Genomic DNA, 21,967 nt, shown 5'->3' with positions numbered 1-21,967 from the left:
TCCACATCCATCCGGATATTGTGAGCTATCTAGAGCTCAAAATACCACAAGGAATCATCATCTAGCTGTATTTACAGCAGTTCATGTAACTATTTATTACGGTTTTCCATCATAAACAGCAACTTATCCACCTGAACTCTGGGAGCTTTTCAGAGCTCAAAACCACCACAAGGAATTTACCTCCAGCTGTACTTACAGCATCCTATACCACAATATCACTAATTTTTATCAGCTAGCTGTTTTTGCACCAGCCCTGATAAAAAAAACTCACTACCGGATTTAAAGAAATATAGTATATTTCATCTGCTCACCTATTTCTGTCCCTGATCTGGACTATTATCAAAGAGGATTTCTGTTTATCATTTTTTATTGGATATTGGAAAATAAAAGTGTTTTTATTTTAAATTTCACTTTGTGTCCTTGCAAGCATCATTTATACACATCTCATGAGTGCTGCAATTAATATCCACAATTGATCTCATAGTATGTAAACTGAGCACTAATTGGTTTGCATACATAAAGTTTATACCATACTCCAGAGAGGAGAAGCCTTTCAAGTATAAAGAAGGGGAAAATAAATAAACAGCAACAAGGAAAGAAATCCAGCAAAAAGAATTAAAGTGTCTCTACCTAACTCCAGAGAGGAGAAGTTTGTCTGAAATACCAACATATTTCTACTCCAGGGATATCAAGATTTCCACCTGCTAAAAGTTTCTGCATACCAGCTGGAAACATCTTTACCACAGATAGGGATTACATCCCCTCCATGCTTCCAACATACCTCACATGTTTGAGGTTAAACAAGGTGAGCACATTTAAATCTCACGTTTAGTTTTTGATTGCCTAGTACTGACATACTGCACCATAATTTGGTTTTGGTTTTGTTTTTCTCCATTCTATGTGCGCTGAACTCTGAAACTCAACTCCATATATATATATATATATATTATTTATGACAATAATCTATGGTTAGCAATTAGACCAATATAAGGCTAAAGTAAGAAAGTTAAATGCACGTTCTCCTCACGCTCGACATTCGACAGCGGACCTCCTGTGCGACACGGCACACTACTCTGACGTCAGAGCCTTGGTCGTTGAGGATTAGCGGATACAAGGACACAGCCATCTCCCTCCGTCGGAACTTGGGGGCTCTAGCCTATCGAGGATCTTCGGAGGACGTTGCCTGATACCTTCACACTGAAAATACTTCCTTGGTCCGCCTACTTTGAAGGTACTTTTTCCAAATTCACTGTGTACACTTGGTTTGTACATTGGATCTAAGGATCTTCACATTACAGCTGTCTCCCTACGGTTTGCTTTTGCCTACGGGAACTTTCATTTAGCGCTCTAAACATATACAAGTATAGCGCAATATCTGGAACTTTTCATAATATATTACTCTAAAATTGTGGACTGCATCATTACTTAATGGTTTATAATTTCCCCAATTTTTACAGAAAAAAACGTTTTTTGTAATCATGGAAAAGCTTATTACAGAGTATCTTAATACTGTTTAGATGTATACACTATCTCTATACACACTGGTGTACAAAGTCCCCCATATATACCTGCTAATAATTTATATTTAGAATTTATTTTTAAGAATTTTTTTACCTTATCTCTGCAGCTATAAATTGAGGGCTCCCCTGGTTCTTAATATATTGAATATAATTAACACATTAAGTACATATGGTACATTTGTGCACTTTCCATAATAGCAACTAAGATACCCACAGGGGTTATAAATGAAACAAAAAGAAAACGCATTATGGAAAATGCACTAAAAGGTGATAGCCAAGTGCTTGTTCTTGTTGATGAGGATGATATTGCAACTGTATTTTCAAAATTAGAATTACTAAGATTTAGAGAAACCAATTTATGGTGGGACATAGAGTTCTTAGAACTCTATATATCTGAACATAAGGTACCTAGGGGCTTACAATGAAAAAATACCCCCTTTGCACTTAATAACCCCAAATATATGGAGGAATGGAACGAGAATTTAACAAACTGTTCCATAATACTAATGAAACAACTACTATGTCATAAAAAAGAAGAAAGAGACCAGGCCCTTTTATAGAAATAAATAATGCAATTGAAACACTTAAACCATTTGAAATCACCCAAAAATATGCAGATTATACCAAACAGCTTTCTGAAACAATAGATAATCTAGATACAGTACTATCTGAAAGGAAGGTACAGAAGTACCAGAGAGACGTTAAGGACTATGAACTCAACATAGTATATTCATGGCAGCAGCATAAACCTACTAGACAAAATTGGCCATCTACAAAGAAAAATAAGAACAAAAAAAAAACAAAAAAAGAAACAGTAGTAAGTCTGATAAAAATAAACATGTGACATTCTCTAGTATAGATACAGATTATCAAGATACTAGTGCACAGTCAACTGAAGGCGAACAGTCGCAAGGTTCATTGGAACCAGATAGGACTAGTTTGAACCCAAGCTCTAGTAGAAAAGAATTAAAAACTTTAGTGAAACAACCAAGCCAGACCAGCACACCTAAGAAAACACAAGATAAAATAGGTATAGGTCAAACAGAATCAACTTTTCGTTACCCCAGCAGGGTCAGAAAAACTGTAAAGAAGTAGCAGTCATCAACCTCTCTGATTATAAGTTGTCCAACACAGAATGTAATTTATTAAATAAAGGTCTATCATATGCACCAGCACATAATTTTGATCTTGTAAATACACTTATTGATATTAACAGATTTGTTCGCAAGATAGTTTTGAAAAAACACTTTAAAGACATTCCAGTTGAGCACTCACTTTCCACTACACATATTTCTAGTAAGCAAGATTCAGTGGGACTTAAATACACTGATCTGGTGGATCTCACCAATTTGATTTCCTTACAACAGGAATCCATCAGATCTATTGATACATTAACAAATAGTTGCACAACTTTCACATATAAGAATACCTCTTATTTGTATCCGATTAATTCTAGACATCAATTGTTGGACCTATACCAGAGAGTGGTAGAGAAAGAACTGACTGAATTATCAAATACTATAGATAAGAATCCCCTTGACATATCTAGGGATAATCTTACCCGACAACAGAGACAGGCATTGACTAGACTCCAAAAAAATGACAATGTGGTGATAGTCCAGGCAGATAATGGTTTTGAACAAAAGTGACTATATTGGTGAAGTTGAGAACCAATTAAAAGATTGTATGTTATACACTAAACTTACGTTCAATCCCACCACCTCCTTCAAAAACAAACTCAGCCATTTATTTGATTATGCTATTGAACATGGTTTCATGGACAAAGAATTAACTGATTATTTATATGTGGAACAGCCAACCACCCCATACTTTCGCATTGCACCTAAGATACATAAGGGACTAAAAAATCCACCTGGATGGCCCATTGTGGCCAGCAATGGATCCCTATGTGAAAGATTGGGTGGTTGGCTCCACCACATCCTCCAACCTATTATGTTGGCCCTACCAGGGTACATTAGGGACAGTACACATTTATTGACACAGATAAGGGACACAACTTGGAAAGAATCTTATGTATGGGCCACTATTGATGTTACTGCACTTTATTCCAACATCCCCCATTCGAAAGGACTGGAGGCCATAGATTTTATGCTACATAGATATTCAGATTATAGTAATGAATTTATATAATTTATCGTTCAAATAACAGAATTTCTTTTACAACACAACTTCTTTATTTTCCAAGGTACTTATTATTTACAAAGACGAGGTACAGCGATGGGGGCAAAGTTTGATTTTTTCAGACCAGTTCCCATATAAGGATAATGTTATAATATATGGTCGCTTTATAGATGACATTATAGTCATCTGGGACACTAGAGGTGATTGCACGGCTGACAAATTTGTAGACTATATGAACAATAATAAATACAACTTGACTTTTACAGCACAGATACATAACCAGTCTATTGATTTTCTAGATTTGAGCCTGAGAGCCATAGATAACAAAATTTCTACATGTACTTATCGTAAACCCCTGGCCAGAAACACAATATTGAGAGCTGACTCCTTGCACCTTAATCACCTAAAAAGAGGTATCCCAAAAGCACAGTACCTCGCTTAGAGGAGGAATTGTACAGAACTGACCGAATATTTCTCCCAAGCAAGAGAACTGACAAATAGACTAACAGATAGAGGCTACAAAGGAATCTACTACTTAAAATAGAGAAACAAGTGGCAGAATCTAAATAGACAAGAATTGCTTAAAGTAGGGCCATAAGAAGCCCTCAATAATTTGATAAGGCTATCTTACCCTGATCAAAACCTTCTGTTTATCACTTAATTTAGCAGACAATATAATCAGATCTGTAGCATAGTTTAAAAACAACTTGACAATTCTAAAAGGAGATGAGGCACTTATAGTAATTTACATCAGGAATAAAATGCATAGCACAAAAAGCAACCCACTAAAAGAGAAATAACTGGTAAACAGTTTACAGATAAACAAACAGTAGGCTCACATTGGCTTAGCCTAAAACCAGGATGTTTCAATATGTGGTCATGTACCATGCAAAGGATGCACTTGTATCACTGTGACAGACACTTTTACCTCTAATATTACCAAGCAAATGTTCATATCCAAGATAGAATTGACTGTAATTCACAAATATGTCATCTATCTCATTAATTGTTTATTTTGTTCCTGTCAATATATAGGTATTACAACCCGCCCATTAGAAAGAAAGAATTTGCGAGCACTTGCGCTCTTAGACACAAAACACCGGTAGCTAAACATTTTAGATTGCATGGTATGGGACAAAAATATTTTTTCATTCATAGGTATTGACATTATTAAAAAACACCCTAGGGGTGGCAATAGGGAAAAAAAGTTTAAGTAAAAAAGATATCTTCTGGATCATAAAGTTAACATACTAGAGCTCCAGAAGGGAAATTAACAAAAGAATGGATGTTGTACTTGTTTGTTTGAGTGATATACTTTCCAGTTTGATATTGGGATTAAGGTGGAATAGGGTATATAAAACAAAAACAATTTTTCATACTATATTTTCATGAATTGTATTTTCCCTTATAATATAGGTCCCCGCTTTTTAGGACCCTCATAAAAATCTTTGGATTTTACCATCTTATGTAGACTAAAAAAAAAAAAAATTAATTCAGCACATCCAAAATCAACTAGGTTGTTTCAAGAATTTATTTATGTTTTCATTATGTATTTTATTTTCTGTAAAAAACTTCATTGTTATTTTACATTATATATTATTATAATGTTTTGTCTATGTTAATGTAATGACTTTTGCTATTCTAAATCTAGACTGGTGGATTTTTCATACATGCACTGATAATGACTGTTCATTATAACTAATATTGCTATTATATACTTGCTTTTCTGAAAAACTCCAGTCCCATTTAAGCTGTCAATACATATTATTGTTTTATTTAGTATTATTATTTTTATATGTAAATTGTTAGCTTTTTTAATTCTTTTTATTATATTTTTTTATCTTTTAATTATTGTTTATTTAGATCTTTTTTCTTATAGGTTTAGAATTAATATTATTTATACATTGACACTTGTACTATTGCTATATACATGTATGCCTATAACACTATGCTGTCTTATACATGGAAGTTTAATGGAAAATAGAATGAGTGACCTACTTGCCAACAAATTACTCTGTTTACTTCACCTACAGGTGTAGGTTAGAAGTCTTTGATTAAACAAAGAACAGGATTGGCCCCCCCCCCCCCCCCCCCCTTTTGTTGCATTATAGGCCAACTCACACCTTGAACACATCCACCGCTGATGAAGGCGCATGGTACGCATGCGCGAAACCGCGTCAGGTGTAAAGGCTTTGCTCTCACCTTATGTACTAGCACCTTGCTCTAATAAACCTGTTGAACCAGCCGTGGATGATTTTCCAGCCTCCTGTGTCCTCTTTTCTGGGGATTATCCATTTAGTTATATATATATATATATAAATATTATATATATATATATATATATTATATATATATATATGTATATATATTATTTATGACAATAATCTATGGATAGCAATTAGACCAAGATTAAGGCTAAAAGTAAGACAGTTAAATGCATGAGTGTGCTTATGCCTTCATAGGACCAAGCAAATTATAAATACAGTATACAATTATTGTTTTGCAGTTCCCAATGAGAAGGCAAGGTCCATATTAAACAGGCTCAATCCAATAAATGCCTTGCAAAAAGTTTGTAATAGCCTAAAAATGTGAATCAGACAAGCTGAGGCAAAATTCCAATTCAAATAGCGTAAGTACTTATCTTATCCCTTCAGCGTGGTGCTTAGCTCTAGTCGCTAGTAAAGAAGCCGTTATTTCCTCTATGTCCATGGTACCACGTTGAATATATTGCGGACAACCTCTGCAGTCAGTTCCAGTTGAGCAAGGAAGCCCCCCGTCATGTCACAGGTGTGTAAACGTTTGTTCATTGTCGGTGGTAGCTCCACCTTCTCTGATGTAGAGTGTACCTGCCTCCAATAGGCACTGGATCATAGGAACGGCAAAGTCAGAAGGAGTGTTGGAACAATCCACTATAGGCTAGGCTTGTGGCTTCGTAAGCTGTGAAAAGCGGTATTCCTTACTACTAAGTATGCATATAACTCCAAAAGGACAAGGAGCAAAACCGGAGCCAAAAACTTGAATATAGTTTATATAGCAGTGTTGCTTAAACATCTAGTAAACAGTCAAATTGAATGCATGATTGCATTTCGCGCGTGCGCTTTATCAGAGGCTATTGATTCAAAATACTGGGGAAGTCTAAATAGGGATCATTAGCCAATCACCTTCTCAAATACTTTTTAAAGTGACAATATATCTCTCAATGAGATGGCTAAGATTTCCTATATATAGGGCTTCCTTACCTCATCACTTTGCAAGATAACATTGTAACAAAATGAGAACTTGAATAAGGATGCATGTTTTATAATTACTTAAAGCATACATTGGGCAATGTACGATTTACATACGGAATAGGTATACTATAGTTTACCAAAATATAGGCCAAAGTTATATGTAAAATAAGTATAAATGCACATAAAAAAGGTCAATTTTCGCCATACTAAAAATATTTGGGAATTAATCGTCTCACAAAAAGATATATACTGCATTATAATATCAGCTTAAAACTAAGGCACTCTTATATAGACATAACTGCTTTTAATCATAGGAAAATTAATAAATAACAAAGAAAGAAAAAATGAATATGTAAAATAAAAAATTAAAACATAACAAAGTTCAATCAGTAAAAATTGTAACATATCATGTACCACAACTAATGTAGTTAAAAAAAATTCTTTAATAAAATAGTAAAAAAATACTGAACAAAAAATAAAAAAGAAGTCCTGAGGTAACACAGTCAATAAGATATATGATATGATATAGCATAGCAACACTACAAATAAGAAATAAAGCTATGGATAGGAATTCCAGTGTAGTTAATTTGATCTTCTTATATCAATACATTTATGTATATGAAACAGTAAGAGGGGTACCAATCCAATAATTAGTGCTGTTTGAATATCTTAACTAGTTCCAAAGGGCTCTCAATTATCCTAATATTACTAAAAAAATACAATTTAGCTGATATTATAATGCACTAATATATCTTTTTGTATGGCGAAAATTGTCCTTTTTTATGTGCATTTATACTTATACACATATAACTTTTGCATATATTTGGTAAACTATATTATACCTATTCCGTATGTGAATCCTACATTAACAATGTATGCTTTAAGTAATTATAAACATGCATCCTTATTCAAGTTCTCATTTTGTTGCAATGTTATGTTGCAAGTGTATGGGTAAGGAAGCCTATATATAGGAATCTTAGCCATGTCCGCAATATATTCAACGCGGTACCAAGGACATAGAGGGAATGACAGCTTCTTTACTAGTAACTAGAGCTAAGCACCATGCTGAAGCTATAAGATAAGTACTTACGCTATCTGAATTGGAACTTTGCCTCAGCTTGCCTGATTCACATTTTCCGGCTAATACATAACTTTTTGCAAGACATTTATTGGATTGAGCCTGTTTAATACGGACCTTGCTTCTTATTGGGAACTGCAAACGATAATTGTTGTATACTGTATTTATACTTTTGCATTTAACTGTCTTACTTTAGCCTTATCTTGGTCTAATTGCTAACCATAGATTATTGTCATAATTTTTTTATTTTTCCCTTGCAATAGACCACCATAGGCTTAAATTTTGTTTCCTAACAGTAACATTGTAGATTAGTGCTTTTTCCTATAATGCTACTATTAACATACCCACCCGGGGTATATAGACAAGAATAAAAGGAAAAGTGCATAATATGGTAACAGCTTTTAAGGATAACAGTCAAATATTATGATTCTATTAAGGAGGGTGATACTTACCCAATGTTTTTTATCAAACTTGGCACAATTAAGGTTTTAATGAAAATAATTTGTGGTGGGATATTTAGGAATTTTTAGGAAATGTATATTTTCAGAGAAAAAGTCCCAAGAGGGGACTCCCGTATTGAAGAAGTACCCCTCTCCTTTGGCTCAGAATAACTAGGAAATTTTATGGAGGAATGGAACACTAATTACAGATTAGAATATAATGATATGAATCAGTTACTGTGACAATAAAAAACGAGGAAAGGGAAACTGGATCCTACCGGAGATCAATAAAAACTGGGTGCTCTTGTTAAATCCCTTTGAAAAAACACAGAAATTGTCAGGGGTGCCAGGAATCAGACTGAGATGAGAAGTGCAAGAAATAATCTCACTTTTATAAATACAAAAAATAATAAGTCCACAAGTCAAACAACAAGCTAGGAGTCAAAGCCAGAGCTGGTATCAGACGAGCCGAGTCAGGAGCCAAAGCGAATAGACAGGTGGGGCCCAGGAACAAGCCAGGGATCAGGGAACCAGTAGGGATGTCAGACAGCCAGGTAATACACAGGAACTGGGATCACAGGAACTCACAAACAGGTCTGAGACAATGCAAGGGCAAAGCATCTGAACAGAGGCCCTTTTAATAATAAGTGATGACATCACAATTCTGATACTGCAAGAGCTGTCTCACGAGCGGATGATGACGCCAATCTGGCATACGAGGGTGTGCAGGAAATGAGCAGCATCACACACTCTGCACCAGATTCAGCAAGAGAAGGTGAGGTAAAATGCTGCCAGCAGCACATGGCAAACAAAGCAGGGAAAAAACCTTGACAGCACCCTCCCCCTGAACGACCCCTCCCCCCGCGGGGAGAGACAAAAGGCTTATTGGGGCAAACTGGCATGGAAGGCACGGAGGAGGGCGGGAGCATGAACATCAGAGTAGGGAACCCATGAATGCTCCCCTGGACCATAGCCCCTCCAGTGAACCAAAAACTGAACATCGTCCCCAGGACATACGAGAGTCAATAATGCAGCTGTACCTCATATTCTTCATGGTTGTCAACAAAGGTAGGACGAGGATGAGCAAAACAGTGGTAAACCAATTACAAACCAACGGTTTTCAAGAGGTTAGACATGAAAAACATTTGATATGCGCATTGCAGGAGAAGGTCAAGAGCGTAGGCCACAGGATTGACCCGTCGAGTATTCGACAAGGAACCAACATAACAGGGAGCCAGTTATTGGAAGCACACAAAGGTTCAAGTTGTGGGGAGGTCAGCCAAACCCTCTCACCAACCTGGTAGGAAGGTGCGGGCAGATGCCTACGATCAGCCTGGAACTTTGGCGCTGCATAGAACGATGAAGGGCAATCCTGAATCTGCAACCCACGTGGAACGGAGTTGCCGGAGATGCTCCTCCAAAGCCAGAATACCCTGAGACAGAAATGAATAGGGCAACAAGGATGGTTGAAACCCATAATTCACCATGAACGGGGATTACTGGGAGGAAGCATTAATAGCACTATTACTAGCGAACTCTGCCCAAGGTAACAATTCAGGACCAATTATTGTGGTGATACTGTGGCATAGCAATGGAGGAACTGTTCCAGAGCTTGATTAGACCGTTCCTGCAGCCCCCATTGGATTGAGGGTGATATGCTGAGGAGAAGGAAAGCTGGATCCCTATTTGAGCACAAAAAGAACTCCAAAATCTGGAGACAAACTGGCAACCCCAGTCCGAGACTATCTCCTTGGGTAAACCCATGTAAAACGGAAGACCTCCCGGTCAAAAAATTTAAGCAAGCTCCTGAGCGGTAGGCAGCTTTCTTCAAGGGAATTGCAATGTTACATTTTAGAAAAACAGTCAACCACCATTAGGATAACAGTATTGCCATTGGAAACAGGGAGCTCAACAATGAAGTTCATGGAAAGATGTGTCCAAGGGACGCTCACCCATTAGCAATAGGTTGTAGAAGACCCACAGGAAGACTTCGAGGAGTCTTATTCTGTGCACAAACTGAGCAGGAGGCAAAATACGCAGCAACATCAGAACGAAGACCTGGCCACCAGAATTGTCGAGTAACAGAAAAATCATTTGGTTCTTGCCCTTGTGACCTACAGCTTTAGGATAGTGGTAAGTGTGCAAAAGTTTAATTAGAAGATTCTCAGGAGCAAAACACTTACCACTAGGTTTCTCAGGAGGTGCATTGGTTTGTGCAGCCAGGATCCTCCTCCCCCATGGGAGAAGTCAAATTTGTACGTATGGTAGCCAAAATATGGTCAGGAGGTATAAATGGAGTAGGTACAGACTCCTCCTTAGGACAGAGGCGAAAATTGTCGAGAGAGGGCATCAGCCCTAACATTCTTACTACAAGGCAGGTAGGAGACCACATAATTAAACCAAGACAAAAATAGCACCCATCTGGCCTGTCGGGGGGCGACAAACATTTTGCTTCGGATAGATAAGTTAGATTCTTGTGGTCAGTAAGAATGAGCACTGGTACGCTAGTAGCCTCGAGAAGATGCCTCCATTCCTTTAGTGCCAAAATTATAGCCAGTAATTCCCTGTCGCCAATTTCGTAATTGCACTCTGCTAGAGACAATTTCTTAGAGAAGAAACCGCACGGATGCAAGGAACCGTAAGGCGTAGTACGTTGAGACAAGAAGGCACCTACTCCAGTCTCAGACGCATGAACCTCAAGAATGAAAGGCAGGGCAAGGTTAGGATGAGCCAGAACTGGAGTGGCAGCAAAGGCAGTCTTAAGACTACCAAAGGCCTTAATGGCAGTAGGGTGACCAATGGAGTGGATCATTCTCTTTACGGGGTCATGTCTGTTATAGTTTTGACCAAGGAAGAAAAGTTTTTAATAAACTTTCTATAGTAATTGGCGAAGCCCAAAAAACATTGAATAGACCGAAGATCAGCTGGGTGAGGCCACTGCAGAACAACTTGTCAGGATCCATGGATAACCCTGCAACGAGATAACATAACCTAGGAAGGTTACTTGAGTCTAATGGAACTCACATATCTTGCGTTTACAAAACAGGCTGTTCTCACGTAGTCTCTGAAGTACCCATGTGACATCAGAACGGTAAGCCTCAATTGTGGGTGAGTGTATGAGGATGTCGACTAAGTACACCAGTACACACTGTTGCAACATATCTCGTAGGACATCATTCATAAATTCCTGAAAAACAGCAGCAGCATTACATATGCCAATGGGCATTAGAAGATATTCATAATACCCGCTCCTGGTGTTAAATGCTGTTTTCCATTCATGGCCCTCCTTGAACCTAATGAGAGTGTACGCTCCTCTCAAATCAAGTTTAGAAAAAGACCATAGCTCCCTTTAGGTGGTCAAAGAGTGAGCGGAATAGGGTAAGCATTCTTAATGGTAAGACCCCTATAATCGATGCATGGTCTTAACTCGCCACCCTTTTTCTTCACAAAGAAGAAGCTAGCCCCTGTGGGAGAGCAGGATTTGCGGATGATCCCCCGCGACAGAGCATTGGCAACATGGCTCTTCCATAGCACAATTCTCCCGCAACAGACTCAGCCCTGAGGAGGAATGCCTCCGGGTTGCAGGTCTATGGCACAATCGTAAGACCAGTGAGGAGGACAATGTACCGGCATGCACCTTGTCAAAAAATGTCTAGGAACTCTCGGTACTCCTCTGGCAATTGAGATACCGAAGACAAGTGGAAATACATTGCGGAGACCATGACAAAGTTTCAAACCTGCGCCAGTCGAGACTGGAATTGTGCTTTTGGAGCCAGGGATAAACCAGAACAACTGGAAAAATGCGGAGAGTTTTATCACCTGGAACTGGAGGGTTTCAAAATGGAGAGCCCCAACAGCCATGGATAAGGGGAGCGGTTTCATGAGTAACAAGAGCTGAAGGGGCCTACCATCAATGGCCTCAATAGCAAGTGGAATGGACCGAGGCAATACAGGAATGGAGTGCTTTGATACAAAAGCACTGTCAATGAAATAGCCTGCAGCACCGGAGTCAACAAGAGCCTGGGTGACTATGGAGGAGTCCACCCAGGAAAGGACAACCGTGACCAAAGGTTTCTCCTTTACCGGTTCCGGGGGACAAGTATAAACCACGCAAGGTCTGCCCCTGACAGGACCTTAGGTGCGAGCATTCCAAAAGCGCTTCTTGAAAGAGGGCCTCTCTCTGAGTCTGATGTCAATTAGGATCAAAAAAGACACCAATGCCTCGAGATCCTCTGGTAAATCTCTGGCAGCAACTTTGTCTTAAATTGCATCAGAGAGCGCATGAAAGAAGGTGGCAACAAGAGCTTCATTGTTCCAACCTACCTCTGCGGCAAGCGTAACGGAACTCAATGGCATACTGAGCAACAGATCTTGCACCTTGCTGAATAGACATGAGTCGTTTAGCAGCAGAGGAGGAGCGAGACAGAACATCAAATACCCTTCGAAAAGGAGGCCACAAATTTAAGGTAATTTGAAATCACAGGTTTATTAGTCTCCACAAGGGATTAGCCCAGGCAAGAGCTGTGTCAGAGAGTAACGAGATGAGAAATCCCACCTTAGCTCTGTCAGAGGGGAAACGCCAGAGGTAACATCTCAAAGTAAATGCCCGGCTGGTTCAAAAACCTTCTGCACTGAATAGGGATCGCCTCCATATTGCTGAGGTAGAGGTGCAGAACCGGACATGCTCCTGGTAGGACTAGGTGCAGCAGCGGAAACAGGAGCAGCCATAACTTGTGGGACACTCTGGTGCAAATGTGCAGGTTTTGCAGGGCTAGTGCAAATTGATCTAAGCTGTGATCCTGTTCATCCATCCTGGATGGTATTTAAAGGTGGATTATTAGCACCATCAGAATTCATGGCCCTTGCGTAATGTCAGGGTGCCAGGAATCAGACTGAGACGAGAAGTGCAAAAATAATAACACTTTTATTAATAACAAAAAATAATAAAAAGTCCACAAGGTCAAACAACAAGTCAGGAGTCAAAACCAGAGCTGGTAGTCAGATGAGCCGAGTCAGGAGCCAAAGCAAATAGACAGAGTCAGGAACAAGCCAGGGATCAGGAACCAGGAGGGCCGTCAGGCAGCCAGGTAATACACAGGAACAAACAGGTCTGAGAAAACGCAAGGGCAAAGCATACTGAACAGAAGCCCTTTAAATAATAAGTGATGACATCACAATTCTGAGACTGCAACCTGTCTACATGGAGTGATGTACACCTATCTGGCCATAAGAGGGTGTGCAGGAAATGAGCAGCATCACACACACTCTGCACCAGATTCAGCAAGAGAGGTGAGTAAAATGGCTGCTGCAGCACATGGCAAACAAAGCAGGGGAAAAACCCTGACAGAAATATGTAGACTATTCTAAAAAACTTAATGAAATGAAATGAAATAATCTGGATACCACCTTATCCAATCGTAAGGTACAGAAATATCAAAGGGATGTGAAGAATTACGAGTTGGACATTGCATAATCCTGGCAGAAGTTAAAACCTAATAGGTCTGCTTGGTCATCTAGAAAAAATACATCTAAGAATAAAAAGGGCAAAAAGGGTATGAATGGCACTGACATGTTTACATTCTGTAGTATAGATACTGACAATCAGGATACTAGTGAACAATTGGTAGAAATGGAACAAATACCTAGCACTTCTGAACCCAATAGAATAGGTCTTAACCCTAATAGAAAAGATTTAAAAACCCTGGTGAGTAAATCACCACAGACCAGTACACCAAACAAAGCAGATACCACCTTTCGGTACCCCAGCTGGGTAAGAAAAATCACAAAGAAATAGGGGTAATTAATCTCTCTGAGTATAAAACTTACAAATATAGAACTTGAATTGTTGAATAATATGCACCTGCACAACATTTTGATTAAGTTTACACTTTAATTGACACTAATAAATTTGTTTGGAAAATAGTTTTGAAGAAACATTTTTTTCACAAAGATGTTACAGAACCTAGGGAAAGGGAGAGTGCACCTATAGCTCCAGTCTCAGTAGGATTAAAATACACTGATTTGACTGATCTTACACAGCGTATCACTTTAGAACATGACACAATTAGGCAAATGGATTCACAGATTGATAGAAGCACTTCATTCACTTACAAATCCACTTCTCACTTTTACCCAGTACATTCTAGGCATCACTTATTAGATTTATACCAGTGAGTGGTTGAGAAAGATCTTACAGATCTACATAAAACAATACAAAATAACCCCCTACAAATTCCTAATGATAATTTAACCAAGCAACAAAGAAAGGCATTATTTAAATTACAATGTAATGAGAATATAGTCATAACCCAAGCTGACACGGGTGGAGCGGTAGTTTTGTTAAATAAAAATGACTATATTGCTGAAATATACTCTCAATTAAAGGGATAGTCTACACCAAAAATTTTATTGTTTTAAAAGATAGATAATCCCTTTATTACCCATTGCCCAGTTTTGCATAACCAACACACTTATAATAATATACTTGTAACCTCTGTGATTATCTTGTATCTAAGCCTCTGCAAACTGCCCCTTTTTTCAGTTCTTTTCACAGACTTGCAGTCTAGCTAATCAGTGCCTGCTCCCAGATAACTTCTCGTGCACGAGCACAGTGTTATCTTTATGAAATACGTGAACTAACACCCTCTAGTGGTGAAAAACTGTTAAAATGCAATCTGAAAGAGGTGGGCTTCAAGGTCTAAGAAATTAGCATATGAACCTCCTAGGTTAAGCTTTCAACTAAGAATACCAAGAGAACAAAGCAAAATTGGTGATAAAAGTAAATTGGAAAATTGTTTAAAATTACATGCTCTATCTGAATCATGAAAATTTATTTTGGCCTAGACTGTCCCTTTAAATAACAGCGTACTTTACTCTTAACTGACACTTAACCCTACCACATCCTTTAAGAGCAAATTTCTACATTTACTTGATCATGCAGTAAGAGCATAATTTAATTGAGAAGGATCTGGCTGATTATCTCAATGTGGACGAGTCAACAAGCCCTTATTTTCGCATAGTTCCAGAAATTCACAAGACTCTATCTAACCTCTGGGCCGGCCCATAGTGGCCTGCATCTGTTCACTATGCAAAAGATTGGAGGGCTGGCTTGATCACATTCTGCAACCTATCATGCTTGCATTAACGGAATATATTCGCAACAGTGCACATCTGATTACACAACTTAAAGATGTTGTTTGGATTGACACCTATACTTGGGTGACCATTGGCGTAACAGCAATGTATTCAAACATTCCACACAGATTAGGACTTGAAGCAATTAATCAGATGTTACATAGACATTCTAATTACAGTGAAGATTCAATTTTGTTCATCATCCAAGTAACTGAGTTTTTACTGTACCATCATTTCTTCATATATCAGGGGGAGAGTACTTTCTGCAAAGATGTGGCATGGCAATGGGGGCAAAATTTGTCCCAACCTATGCTAACATTTACATGGGCTGGTTCGAATTCAACTTCATCTTTGCAGAAGATTTCCCCTATAAAGACAATTTGGTCTTATACGGCCACATTGACGATTTGTTTATCATTTGGCAGAATGATAACACATAAAACAATAGACTCATTCCTTGATTTCATGAATGATAATGAATTTAACCTAAACTTTACAGTTCAACACAACGCTATCTCAGTTGACTTTCTAGACCTAAATTTGGAGGCTAATGGTAACCGAGTGATAACATCCACTTACCGTAAGGAATTCTATAAGCAAGGAATACTATATTAAGAGCTGACTCCTGCTATATAACACACTTAAAGAAGGGCATTCCTAAAGCCCAATATACACGGCTACATAGAAATTGCACTGAACTAACCAATATCATGAACAGGCCCAGGATCTTACCCATAGGTAAGTAGAGAGAGGATACCATCCATCAACCCTCAAAAACAATGAAAGAGAGGTTGCACTAATGGATAGACAGGATCTCTTTATTGGAAGAAAAACTAAGAGAGCATTTGATAGTAACACAATGGATGATTTAGCTAATAATATCTTATTTATCACACAGTTTAGCAGACAGTATCAACACGTCTGCAATATCATCAAAAAAAACTTGACAATCCTGAAGGGAGATGATACCTTGACAGAAATTATCTCCAATCGAGTCAAATGTATAGCTAGGAAGGCCCCAACATTAGGGGACATCACTAGGAAAAACTTTGTAAGAAAACCTTCCACAAGGACTAACTGGCTTAGTCCTTGAATAGGTTGTTTTAAGTGTGGTCACGTACCTTGTAAAAGTTGTAAATATACTACATTAGCCAATACACTTACATCACATGTGACTAGACTAATGTTCCACATTAGGGACAGAATAGATTGCACTTCGCAATATGTAGTCTATTTAGTAAATTGTTTAGCCTGTTCCCAACAGTATGTGGGCATCACTACCCGCCTCCTAAAGGATAGAATTTCTGAACATTTATTGTCTCTGGATGACAAAGATCCTAGGACTCCAGTTGCAAAACCCTTTAGGACACATGGTTCAGGAACTAGACATTCTCATTTATTGGGTTTGATATTATTAATAGACTTCCCAGAGGGGGCGATAGAGAAAAAAGTCTGCTAAGGAAAGAAATCTTTTGGATAATAAAACTACAAACACACAGTTAGATTACGAGTTTTGCATTAGAGGCTATGCGGTGCTAACAAGCAGTTTTCTTTCAACGCTTACTTACCTGCAGCGCTGGTATTACAGGTTTTTACAAACCCGGAGTTAAAAGACAAGAAGTGAGCATAGAGCAAAATTTAGCCCCATATCTCACTTCAATACCAGCCCTGCTTAAGTCAGCATTGAGCTGGTGTAACGTGCTCGTGCACGATTTCCCCATAGGAATCAACGGGGAGAGCCGGCTGAAAAAAGTCTAACACCTGCAAAAAAGCAGCGTAAAACTCAGTAACGCAGCCCCATTTATTCCTATGGGGAAACACATTATATGTTTACACCTTACACCCTAACATAAACCTGAGTCTAAAGAACCCTAATCTTACACTTATTAAACCCTAATCTGCCGCCCCCTACATCGCAGACACCTGCATTATATTTATTAACCCCTAATCTGCCGCTCCAGACACCGCCGCCACCTACATTATACTTATGAACCCCTAATCTGCTGCCCCCAACATCGCCAACACCTACATTATATTTATTAACCCCTAATCTGCCGCCCCCCAATGTCGCCGCAACCTACCTACACTTATTAGCCCCTAATCTGCCGCCACTATAATAAACATATTAACCCCTAAACCGCCACACTCCCCCCTCACAAACATTAGTTAAATATTATTAACCCCTAATCTGCCGTCCCTAACATCGCCGCCACCTACCTACATTTATTAACCCCTAATCTGCCGCCCCTATACTAAATGTATTAACCCCTAAACCTAAGTCTAACCCTAACACCCCCTAACTTAAATAGAATTACAATAAATCTAAATAAAAATTAATATTATTACTTAAATAATTCCTATTTAAAACTAAATACTTACCTATAAAATAAACCATATAACTAATAGTTACATTGTAGCTAGCTTAGGGTTTATTTTTATTTTACAGGCAAGTTTGAATTTATTTTAACTAGGTAGAATAGTTATTAAATAGTTATTAACTATTTAATAACTACCTAGCTAAAATAAATACAAAAGTACATGTAAAAATAAAACCTAACCTAAGTTACAATAACACATAACCTAACCCTACAATTAAATAAATTAACTAAATTAAAAACAATTAAATAAATTCAATTAAATTAGCTAAAGTACAAAAAAACACTAAATTACAGAAAATAATAAACAAATTACAAGATATTTAAACTAATTACACCTAATCTAATAGCCCTATCCAAATAAAAAAGCCCCCCCCAATAAAAAAAAACCCTAGCCTAAAGTAATCAGCGCTTTTACCTGTAAAAAAAAATACAAACAACCCCCCAACAGTAAAACCCACCACCCACTCAACCAACCCCCCAAATAAAATACTATCTAAAAAAACCTAAGCACCCCATTGCCCTGAAAAGGGCATTTGGATGGGCATTGCCCTTAAAAGGGCAGTTATTTCTTTTGCGGCCCAAACCCTAATCTAAAAAATAAAACCCACCCAATACACCCTTAAAAAAACCTAACACTAACCCCCTGAAGATTGGCTTACTGTTCTGAAGACCGCGACATCCATCCTCAAGAAAGCAGCAGAAGTCTTCATCCAACCGGGCCGAAGTCCTCAACGAAGCGGGGAGAAGTCTTCATCCAAGACGGGCGAAGTGGTCCTCCAGATGGGCAGAAGTCTTAATCCAGATGGCATCTTCTATCTTCATCCATCCGACGCGGAGCGGGTCCATCTTCAAGACATCCGACGCGGAGCATCCTCTTCAAACGAAGTCTTCTTACTGAATGACGGTTCCTTTAAGTGACGTCATCCAAGATGGCGTCAATTAGATTCTGATTGGCTGATAGAATTCTATCAGCCAATCGGAATTATGGTAGAAAAAATCCTATTGGCTGATGCAATCAGCCAATAGGATTGAAGTTCAATCCTATTGGCTGATCCAATCAGCCAATAGGGTTGAGCTGGCATTCTATTGGCTGTTCCAATCAGAAGATGACGTCTGGATGAAGACTTCTGCCCGTCTCGAGGACCACTTCGCCCGGCTTGGATGAAGACTTCTCCCGGCTTCGTTGAGGACTTTGGCCCAGTTGGATGAAGACTTCGGCTGCTTCCTTGAGGATGGATGTCTGGTCTTCAGAACAGTAAGTCGATCTTCAGGGGGTTAGTGTTAGGTTTTTTTAAGGGTGTTTTGGGTGGGTTTTATTTTTTAGATAAGGGTTTGGGACGCAAAAGAGCTAACTGCCCTTTTAAGGGCAATGCCCATCCAAATGCCCTTTTCAGGGAAATGAGGAGCTTAGGTTTTTTTAGATAGTATTTTATATGGGTGGTTGGTTGTGTAGGTGGTGGGTTTTACTGTTGGGGGGGTTGTTTGTATTTTTTTTTTTACAGGCAAAAGAGCTTGGGGCAATGCCCCACAAAAGGCCCTTTTGAGGCCTATTGATAGTTTAGTTTAGGCTAGGGTTTTTTTTTATTTTGGGGGGGCTTTTTTATTTTGATAGGGCTATTAGATTAGGTGTAATTAGTTTAAATATCTTGTAATTTGTTTATTATTTTCTGTCATTTAGTGTTTGTTTGTTTTTTGTACTTTAGCTAATTTAATGTAATTTATTTAATTGTAGAGTTAGGTAAGGTGTTATTGTAACTTAGGTTAGGTTTTATTTTACAGGTACTTTTGTATTTATTTTAGCTAGGTAGTTATTAAATAGTTAATAACTATTTAATAACTATTCTACCTAGTTAAAATAAATACAAACTTGCCTGTAAAATAAAAATAAACCCTAAGCTAGATACAATGTAACTATTAGTTATATTGTAGCTAGTTAAGGGTTTATTTTATAGGTAAGTATTTAGTTTTTTTTATAGTAGCTTTTTATTTGGTTTTAAAACATAAGTAACAATTGGGGACATGCAGGTCCCCTGCTCTAATAGGTACAAACAAGGTATTTGGACACGCAGGTCCGAAATAGATGAACACACATACTGAAAGGATGCAATTAATAGGGCCTATGAGCACCCTGGAAAGGGAAAACATGAGATAAATGTTCCCTTAAGCACATACATGAATAGCATTATGGAACCATAATTCCCCATCCAAGGAACACACAAGTTAGGTCTAGTCAATGAGGAAGCTTATACTTCTGTGATATCATAGGGTTTGCGGCGAAAATAGTTCGCCTAATTTGAGCCCTGGAGTGGGCTCTGTATGTAGGGGGGGGGGGTGGGTGGGAGGTGAATGTGCACAAAATATCTACTGTAAGTAAACATAGAGGCGATTAGCCATTGCACAATATAAAAAAATAAATTAAGTGTTGTTTGGTCTGGGCTTAACATAGATCTCATAACTTTCTTTATGGTATAATATGATATAATATAATATAACGGGTCCTAGACTCCTTTGGGTTACATGAAACTAGTCACCTGCAGGACTGAAAACCCTCCTATCATGCTATGGGGTCTTGTTGCACATCCTCACCAGATTGAGTAGTTAAGGCTTGCATATATCCTGTGGGAGTAAGTTATCTCGTAGACAATACATCAAAACAGGATACCTGTGTTAATGAAATTCAGGTCCCCTCATAGCACTTCATCTCGCTGTATAAGAAGAGTTTATATCAATTGATCTTAGGTTGCCACCTTCAAGGTTTTAAGCTTCCTTTATGTGTACTCCCTCAAGGCCCTGGCCACTGGTCCAGAAGGAAAAACACAATTTATGAAAGGATAGTCTTGAACAATAATGGAATAATAATGATACACATAAGCACAGTAGTAAATTGCAATTGTCCCTGCCAGGGGCCTCCTCTAACCCCCAGCCAGGACAGACACAAAAAATGGCTTGTCATTATCATTAGAGGCCTCATATCAGTGACCCAAGATCAATACAATTGTAAGGTAGCTGCTAGGACAGCTGTTTCCCGAACAGTTATGCAGATGTCTCTCCTGAGGCTCCCCACTAGCCCCCAGGTGAGGCATAAAGTCAAGATGTCCGCAGCCAATATTATATTAACACTCAGCAAGCTATATGGAAAAGGCAAACAGTAAGTTAAATTAACATTGAAGTCCCACAGCATAAATATCATACATTAAGGGAGTGGGATGTCCCAGGCTATAGAGTTGAGTATGAGATAAACCTAGTGTTAGACCCTTAGTATAAGAGAGCCATAACATGCAACATATATTATTAGTGTGTATACATTGTGAAGTAGAGCCAAAATAAAACACTCACTGTGGGTATAGGAGTTTTCTGACCCATCCTCTAATACACAATCGCAATGTAAATGCCAGCAGACTCATCTCTAACTGTGTCTAGTTGTGAGCTGCATATAGAGAAGTAGATGTGTCTGTAGAAGGCGTCACAATAAATGTATAACCAGGAATATTGGAGCAGACCCAAGCAATACAGGAAGCCAAGCGTGTACAAAATGTGCCATGCATAGAGCATAATTAAACCTCTACTCCCCTCCGGTGGTAGAAAATGGTAATTGCATCTTTCAACAGAAAATATACATTTAAATCTAAATTCTGCAGTGCGGTGCATTTTTATACAAATGACTCAAATTATTGAGGTCAAAGGAGCTTAACAATGTGGATCGTCTGTATATATATGAGAAAAGCCTTCAGGGGACAGTTGTCATATTTAGCCAGGTCACATAGGTGGACAATCACTGTTGTAAGTCCGATTTCTGCCATGCAATTATTAATACACATTCCCCCCCTCTTCCTGAATAAATTCAGAGCAATTCAATCGGTCCTATAGGGTAACATGCAAACGTATGCTAGGCACATAAGTAATATAAGAAACAAAGCATTGGTATGTAGATCGTTTGGAACACATAATAGGATTGGCTACATCTCAATAAAGTACCACTGCGTAATATTCAAAAGTAAAGATATTGGTAATATTGAAACACATATGTTCCTAGTAGGAATTAGAA

The 21,967-nt window shown here is 38.3% G+C and overlaps 1 protein-coding gene across 1 annotated transcript in view; it reads right to left on the bottom strand.

The window, feature by feature from the left end:
• The window catches only part of LOC128666935 (cytochrome P450 2G1), a 136,657-nt gene extending 115,080 nt beyond the window's left edge, over positions 1-21,577 (bottom strand). Inside the window, exon 1 of the mRNA XM_053721756.1 lies at positions 21,259-21,577. Coding sequence (XP_053577731.1) covers positions 21,259-21,285 — 27 coding nt within the window. The 5' untranslated portion in view covers positions 21,286-21,577. The remainder of the gene's footprint in view (positions 1-21,258) is intronic.
• Positions 21,578-21,967: the final 390 nt, after the last annotated feature.

This window comes from Bombina bombina, chromosome 7 (assembly GCF_027579735.1).
Source record: "Bombina bombina isolate aBomBom1 chromosome 7, aBomBom1.pri, whole genome shotgun sequence".
In the NCBI taxonomy this organism is placed as follows: Eukaryota; Metazoa; Chordata; class Amphibia; order Anura; family Bombinatoridae; genus Bombina; species Bombina bombina.
This window is presented reverse-complemented; position numbering and strand designations above follow the sequence as displayed.